The following is an 8,017-nucleotide window of genomic DNA, read 5'->3' on the forward strand; positions in this document are numbered from 1 at the left end:
ACATGTGTGTGTAATGCGTGAACTTCAGAAGTAGGTTGTGGATCACATTTTGAGAATTGATATTCTGATTTGCGATATTTTGATCTCGTTGTGATTACTCGAACAGAAGGTAAATTGATGCAACATTACCCATAATTGAAGATTAAAAAAAGGGTGGAAAGAAATATTGAACTGTTGAATATTCTTCTTCAAACTAAGTAATTGATGTATAGAAATTAAATATAGAAACATGTTTTGTATTAAAGCTTCTACATAGCTTGAAAGATATATGGATTTGATGATTAAAATCTTCTTGGCTCTCCAGTTTGTAAGAATTATGTATATTGTATTCCTAGACCCCAGTTTCAATTGTAAATGAAAACGTGTTTATAGTCCCAAGAATGAGGTCAAAACTCGTGACATAATTGCTTTTCAAGTGGAGGTAGAGTTGAACAAGGAAACAAAATCAGATAGCCCATATATAACCACGTGATCGCACATAGTGTAACGATCGCATAGTTCAACGTTGTTGCTTGCCCTAGGAGGATTTTCAATTTTTGCGATCTTACAAGGAAAAGCTTCCGAGCACAACTCACAGATTTTAAATCTCGTTCAATTCGATCCCTAAATTTCTCCTCTTGCTCAGCTCAAGTCCTTCCTTATTTGCATCATGAATCCTTCATCCTGAAATCTTTAAATTTTATCTTTATCTTCCACGATAATCTGAATTGTTCCAATTGCAAGTTTTGACAGTTAGCAATTAAGTTCCTAAACTTTTCTATTGTTGAATTTAGCTCCCGAAACTTGTAAATTTATTTTGATGGCTCTCTTGAGTCTTCTAGTGATTACATACAGTTCAAATAATCTTCAATTGTTTCGGATCAACTCCAATTAAGTTAAAAATTGTATTTTTCATTCCAATTGTGTCCAACTTCCAATTTTTCCTAAGTTAACATATTTACACTAGGTGGATATTAGCTCAATTTAGCAATAAATAATCAGGGTTAGAAGTCCAAATAAGTGTGTAAATACACTTATGAGTATCTGTTTGAACAAATCCACCCAGTAGAGAAATTTTACAAGTATTTTACTCTACATATGTCAAAGCTTGAACCTTTCAAGAATTTTATTGTCTTGATCCAATAACATAATAATTATTTCCCCTTAAGAAATCAAATTTTCACTTTTCTATAGAGACTTGTTACTACTGAAACACCTGTATATATATCCCTATGCTTGCAATAATTATAGATAAATACCACTACTAGAAAATGAGGCAATAGAAATTGAATTTTACAGACGGACAACTTTCGTTACTACTATCAATGGAATTACAACAAATTAGCAATGGATTATTATTTTATTATTATTAAAAATTAAATACTAATTTAACGATAGAATTACCAATGGAAGATTTTCGTTTATACAATTTTGTTATTTCTCAATGGATGATTTCATTGGAAAAATTATTAAAAATTGTAAAATAAATTACCAACAGAAAAAATCTGTTGGTAAACATTGAAATTAAATTTTTAAAAGCATTATATAGTTTACCAACAAAAAATTCCATCGAAAAATTCAAAAAATTTCAATTCTCATCTAAAATTTGACTTGCTTCTAAAATTTTTATTTCCCTCCATCCAATTCCCACTCAAATATTTCATTTCCTCCCAATACACATTGCCACCCTCCATCTATATCTTTCAGAAAATATTATAAAATTTTAATTTATAAAAGAATAGAAACCCCTCTTTATCTTCAAAATTCAGCCCATTACAAAATTCTGCAAACCCTACTCTCCAGTCTCCACAGATCACAAAACTCACGCTCATGCACAAGCACGGCTCCACAGACCACACTTCACGCCTCGTCGCCTCCGGAACGCACGCAACCGGCCGACTTCTGAGGTAACTAAGTCTCTTTTTCTTGTTTCATTATGGTTTTTAGTTTCTGTTCTAGACTTCTAGGATTATTCAAAATTTGAATTTTAAAGTTGTCTTATTTCCTACTTGATTTAGGGTTTTAGTTCCTGTTCTAGGCTTATTCAAAAAGAAAATTGTTGTTTTTATGGAGCTAGGCAGTTTAAAAAATGAAGGTAAATCTTTCTGTTTAGTAATGAATTTGTGAATTTAAAAAATGGTGAGATTCCTCAAGAATTGTCTCGTCTACTTTTTATTTCTTGACACATTAATTTGTTTTTTGTTGGTTCGAGTGTGCAATTGGTTTGAGTCAGAATTTGTCATCTTAGGAGGATAATCCTTGAAAGGAATAGTTTGCTGTTTGCTTGAATTTTGAGATTGTTCCTTTAAGATTTACAATACACGCTTTCAGTTTCTTTGGCATCGTGTTTAGCTTTTTTAGTTTGCCATTTAACATTTAATTTCTGTTTGGGACTTTTGTGTATATCAATTTTTGACAAAACTGTTCGACCTATATCAATAAGTAGATGTAGAAGCTGCAATTACGGTAGTTTCTAGTTCGCTGTTCATTATGATTAATGCTGTGAAAGTCAGTTTTATCTACCCTTTTGTCATTATGAAGAAGAAAGCAGTTGACAACTGCAATTTTACTATATTTTACAAGGTTGGGAGCATGAAGTATGGAATGTTTGCTTCATGTGCCATACTGCTTTGAGCATTGGTACGAAGATAATTATTAAAATAAAAATCATATATATTTTTTAATATTTTAATTCAAATTAGCGACGGAAATAGCTACGAAAATCTGTGGTAATCATCAATGGACAAAATCTGTAGTTAATTTGCGACGGAAAAATTTGTTGCTAATTAGTGACAGAAGTTGGTAAACACCGATGACTCTCTTCCGTCGCTAATTCACCGATGACCTAGGTAATTCGTCGCTAAAATTAGCGGTGGGGGTACTATCGATAGATTTTCCAACCGATCAATTCTGTTTGTGAAAGTCGTTAGCGACGAAATTCAAGGCACCAATGCATTATTGTTAAGACCGTTGTTTCTATCCCTACTTATTTTCTTAACATTTTTGTTTTACAGACGAGGTTGTAGCGCTCTCCTGTGGAGGAACTGGATATGGAAGAGAAGAAATTTTGAAGTGATTGCGAAGGCACCTCCAGAATATGCAAGAACTATGTCACCAACGAGGTACATGATATATATTTGATTTTCCATATTTTGTTTGTCAACAACTGGAAATTCTGGTGTGTGCCTTGCTTGTTTTCTGAAATTTAACATGATTTAGTAATTTATTCGATTTGACTAAACTTGTACTGTGAAAACCATAAGAGTACCAACGCCAACAAAAACAGAAAGTAGCAACTTTTCGAATTTTATAATTTGAAGCATTCATTTGATTTACCTTTCATTCCTTTTCTTATGATTTTCTCAATTTATTTGGGAAATCTTTAGCTCAAGTTTCTTTTTGATTTGAAAGAAAGGCACATAATTTTGTATTATACATTATATAATGCTTCAACAAGTAGAAGACTGGTGCATCCCTCTTGCAAAAGATGCGTTCTAATTTTGATGCCCTCTATAGGTAGCTATTTTACTAATAAATAATAACGTCAATGCCAACATCAACGTCATGCCACTTCTTCTTAATGTTTCTTCTCTCCACACTTTAGAGTAGATAGTATCACTCAAACATCAATATTTTACTTTTGTTGATACACCCACTTTTTCAACTTTGATGCCGCAACTTTCAAAATCTTCCATATACGTTACTGGAACTTCATAATTATCCAAAATTTTCCTCCAAGTTTCGAATGTGTGCAATTTAGTTCCAGAAATTTCAAATTTGAATTCTCTCACAAAACTTTCAAATTTGCTCCGATTGCTTGCCTAATAATACTTTTCAACCACGTGCAATCTGATTAACCTTCAATTTCTCAAAATCAACTCCAATTAAGCTAAAAAATCTTCATTTTTGCTCCAAATGCATTGTAAGTCCAAGTTTTACCAATAATTACCAACTTTATATTAAATTAGATACAAATTCGCTCAATTAGTAATTATTTATCAAATGTAAAAGCATAAATAGTCGTGTAAAACACATTATTCACATAGTTCAAGTTTAATGGCCACATTGGACTTAAGGATTGGTTTGACTGAACGAAGTGAACGGAGTAACCATCCTTGGGATTAGGTGGAGTCATGACGAGTTTGACCTAGAATATACATAGGAAGGGTTATTAGTATCTTCATTTAGATTCTAAACACAATTTTAAAATAGAAAAATAAGTAGAAAAGAGAAGAATTTTGAAGAAGGATTTTTAGACTCTTTTTGTTGAAGTTCAATATGAAACTGTTGGATATTTTGACTGAAATTTATTTTTTCTTAGGTGAAGAAAGCGAAAAAAAATATAACAACAACAACAACAACAACAACAATAATAATAACCAAAGGAATGTTATAGAATAGAAAATAAGGAAATAAGAGATAAGCCTAGCTCAATGAACAATAGAAGTAACATGTTGTCGAATTAAGAATCAACACAATCTTCGAGTAAAGAAAATCAAAGGAAATGGGAAAGAAAGGTCTTACCATGTATCGTGAAGAGTTAAAAGAGAGAGAATAGAATAAAAATAGAGGGGTATGTGCACTTTGGTTTTATGTAGAGGGAGGTTGACACTCAAAAAAGTTTGTCATTTGAAACTTTGATTAGTGAATTGGTTCCCCATGTCCGTAGGTGGGCTTTTCGATTTATGTAAATTTTGTGTTTTCCTCTCCGATTGACTTGTCTAAGACCGCTGTCATGCGGCTATTTCTTGTGTTTTACAATTATCAATATGTCAGTTTTGTTTTAAGAAATTAAATGCAAATTTACTCATCCAGTTCTCAAGAATATCATTCTTTCATTCTTAGCAATTCCCGTCCAATACAAGAATATGATTTCGTTCCATCTTATGTTAGTTTTATGGATCAAATACATGGACTGAAAACTACTTTTAAAACAGTTTCATCTAAAGAACTGATTTTATTTTAGTTTATCATATAGTATATATTTGATATTTGAAATGCTGAAATTGGATTGCGAGCCTTTTTCTCCGTAAATTTGAACAGGTTACTTGTTGAGATACACACATAAGAGCCTAATCTGAAATTCCTTTAAATAATACTGCCCATCTGCACAAGTATTACTTTTTTTCCCTCGGAAACCTTGAAGTTTTAGGCTCCTACCCAATAGTGTAGTTGAGTTTTGGCATTGTTCCCAACCCGTTTATTATTGAAGAATGCGTATATTCATTTTGCTCAAGTTAGTAGTGATATTAATACAGAAATACAACCATTGGTGATACAAAATTGTCTGGATCAATACTTGAGAGAGAGGGGAGAGTATCACGATTTTCAGGACAATATATGGAGGACAGAGAATACTATCATCATCCTGAGTCAACTAACTCTTCATCCATGGACAGCTTCGAGAATATATTCCTGTTTGTGCTTGCTTTACTTCTTGTTAGTTTCTTAAAGGTGCAGCTGTAATGGTTATCGATGCATTTTTTTTATTTTTTTTATTTTTTAACACGTTCTTTTTCTTCATGATCAATACATTATCAGATGATTTTATACCTACATATAATTCAGTATTTTTAGTTCTTTGGACACATTCTAATTCTAATTTTATTTTTTCTGCCTGCTTGTAGATTTGATTTGAAAATATTACTTAGCCCCCATTAAATCTCATCAAATTAAATTAAATTTTTCTCTCTCCTATTTTTAATCACACAATCTTCAATAAAATAATATAACACGTAAATTGAAAAGTTTTCATTCTTTTACAGCCATCCATTTAAAAAAAAAAAAAACACAATTCCCCCATCATAATCAAAATTAAGGGGGCCAAACAGGGGCTTAATATGATTTTGTCATCAACTCGCACCTTATATGCAGGTTAGATTTAATTTTTCATCAGTGAAGTGACATGTACACAAATTTTATAAATATGTGGCTACAATACTTGAATCACAACCTTAGCGACTATAAATATTTTCCAAATTGTTCATTAACCTTATAATTTGTTTCAACATTTTTCATTATCACCATACCCATTAATAATTAAGGAAAATGGTTGACATGGTTTTTAATCTCTATTGACACGCTAATTTGGCTGTTAATTTTGCAAACATGTGACTTGACTGAAATAAATAAGAGCCAAAAAGTTAGTAAAATTCAAGGGGGGAAAATAAGAAAAAAATTGTATGAGAATGATTATTTCTATCCCAAACCAATGGGAATACCCTCTATCTGTTCTTTGAAATTGATTCAATTTTTTATAATTAAAATCTTTAAAATCTTACATTTAGTGGAAGGCTTTCAATTTTTTCCCCATCAACTTAAGATAATTAGTTATGAACAGTTGGGAAGATGCAACTAAATTTTTAAAGATATATTTGTTAAGAAATAGTATAGAGAGTCAATTTATAAATATGAGGTGGTAAAACGCCACTTAAACAGGCTTTTTTGACAGATTTTTTAATAGGGAGCCTCGTGGCGCCCCCTATTGGAGGGGTGGAAAAATTTGTCAAAAAAGCCTATTAGCATGGCAGAGTTGTATGAGGTGGCTTGGAAGGCGTGCAGCCACTTCAATTTTCAACAAACTCTTGCGATTGCATTTTGGCGCAGCGGCGCCAATGCAATACTCACCAAGATAGTTTAAATAGTTACAAGTTCTATATAAAACCCACGAGCCAAAAATGTTATTTGACAATATAAATACTCGAAAAATAAAATGAATTAAAAATATTTAAATAAAGAAAATAAAATATCCTAACAAGGTCTTATATTTTATCAACAAGGGAGGCATCTGTTTCATCGCAAGAGGCTTGATATTTAATTTGTCTCTATCATGGGAGTAATTTACAACTATAGATCATATTTTATTATTATTTTTTTTTTTAAATAATAGCCGCAACTTCAAAATGAGTAAAGATTGATAAGACATCATAAGGAATAATCAAATATATATAATAACAAAGAACATCAATGACATAATCGCAGAACCCTAGACAATGGTGTAGACAATGTCTACTGGCAAATTATTATACAATTTTCTTGCTCACATAACTTGACACAGTTCTTGGGATCATTTTCCTTACAAGGAATCTTAATGGTTCCAATTAGTGTTATAATAAAAAATCCACAGAAGAGAAGCATGCAACCCCACACGTAAAAAAAACGCCACATACTTGCATATCTGCTGGTAGATGTTTTACCATTTAACAATTTTTCATCCTTGCCATCTAATATTTTTTTGTATTTCAGTGCGATCGCCAACAAAGCAAACAAATTTAGAATGCCTGCAAATAAGGAAAGGGTGAATGGAACCCAACGATATTGACATTTGTCCTTTGTCGGGGAACTATAAATTGCAGTAAAGATAACTCCTCGAAAGACAAAATAATAATTTGCTAGTTGGAAAGCCTCCTTCCGAAGATCAGAGATTTCCTCTTCTTTCTTCTCTTCGGTTTTCCCTTCCATCTTGTGTTCTTCTCCATGCTGGGTTTCTCCAAATCTAAGAGCCATTTGTTTATATGTAGAGAGAGAGAGAGAGAGAGAGAGAGAGAGAGAGAGAGAGGGATGGAACAGGTAAAGACGTGCATGTTATTTATAATATGAAAGAGCAAGTTCAAGTACATAGTAATTTCTTGAAGAGCACTTGGTACTTCTCAATATGTTTCTTCTCCTATATTTAATTTGATGATTCTTTTCACATAGTATGGACAATGGTACTGGTACATTTGAATCGGTAAGTACTATGGCTTCCTAACTGTGTTGTTATTTGGTTAAGCTATAACAATGTGTTGTATTCATGTGAAATCGAAAATTACAATCAACGATTGTTCTGTTGAGTAGCTTATTTTTTATTCGTTTTAACAAATATTATTATTTTGTTCACTTGGAAGACTTTTTTTTTTCTAATTTTTAAAACCATTACTTTAAAAATCATTCTATCAACCGAACTCATTAAAAACTAGGGAAATATAGTTTTTGTCGAGACTTTGTCCATAGTAATTTGTTTATTATAATTATCTTCTGATACATTGAAAAATGTATA

At 31.7% G+C, this 8,017-nt stretch overlaps 1 protein-coding gene across 1 annotated transcript; it reads left to right on the forward strand.

Moving 5' to 3' along the window:
• Positions 1-1,730: 1,730 nt before the first annotated feature.
• LOC111388028 lies at positions 1,731-5,557 on the forward strand. The gene is made up of 3 exons (XM_023012686.1): positions 1,731-1,886; positions 2,994-3,101; positions 5,238-5,557. The coding sequence occupies exons 1-3, from the start codon at positions 1,810-1,812 to the stop codon at positions 5,443-5,445; spliced, it is 393 nt and encodes a 130-aa protein (XP_022868454.1). The 5' UTR covers positions 1,731-1,809; the 3' UTR covers positions 5,446-5,557.
• Positions 5,558-8,017: the final 2,460 nt, after the last annotated feature.

Source organism: Olea europaea, unplaced genomic scaffold (assembly GCF_002742605.1).
Source record: "Olea europaea var. sylvestris unplaced genomic scaffold, O_europaea_v1 scaffold447, whole genome shotgun sequence".
Taxonomy (NCBI): domain Eukaryota; kingdom Viridiplantae; phylum Streptophyta; class Magnoliopsida; order Lamiales; family Oleaceae; genus Olea; species Olea europaea.

Excerpts from the sequence above, each read along its gene's own strand:
- LOC111388028 (XM_023012686.1), top strand. The coding sequence starts at position 1,810 with ATGCACAAGCACGGCTCCACAGACCACACTTCACGCCTCGTCGCCTCC. Across the intron at positions 1,887-2,993 it reads GCAACCGGCCGACTTCTGAG|ACGAGGTTGTAGCGCTCTCC; the intron begins GTAACTAAGTCT and ends TTTGTTTTACAG. Across the intron at positions 3,102-5,237 it reads AGAACTATGTCACCAACGAG|AAATACAACCATTGGTGATA; the intron begins GTACATGATATA and ends ATATTAATACAG.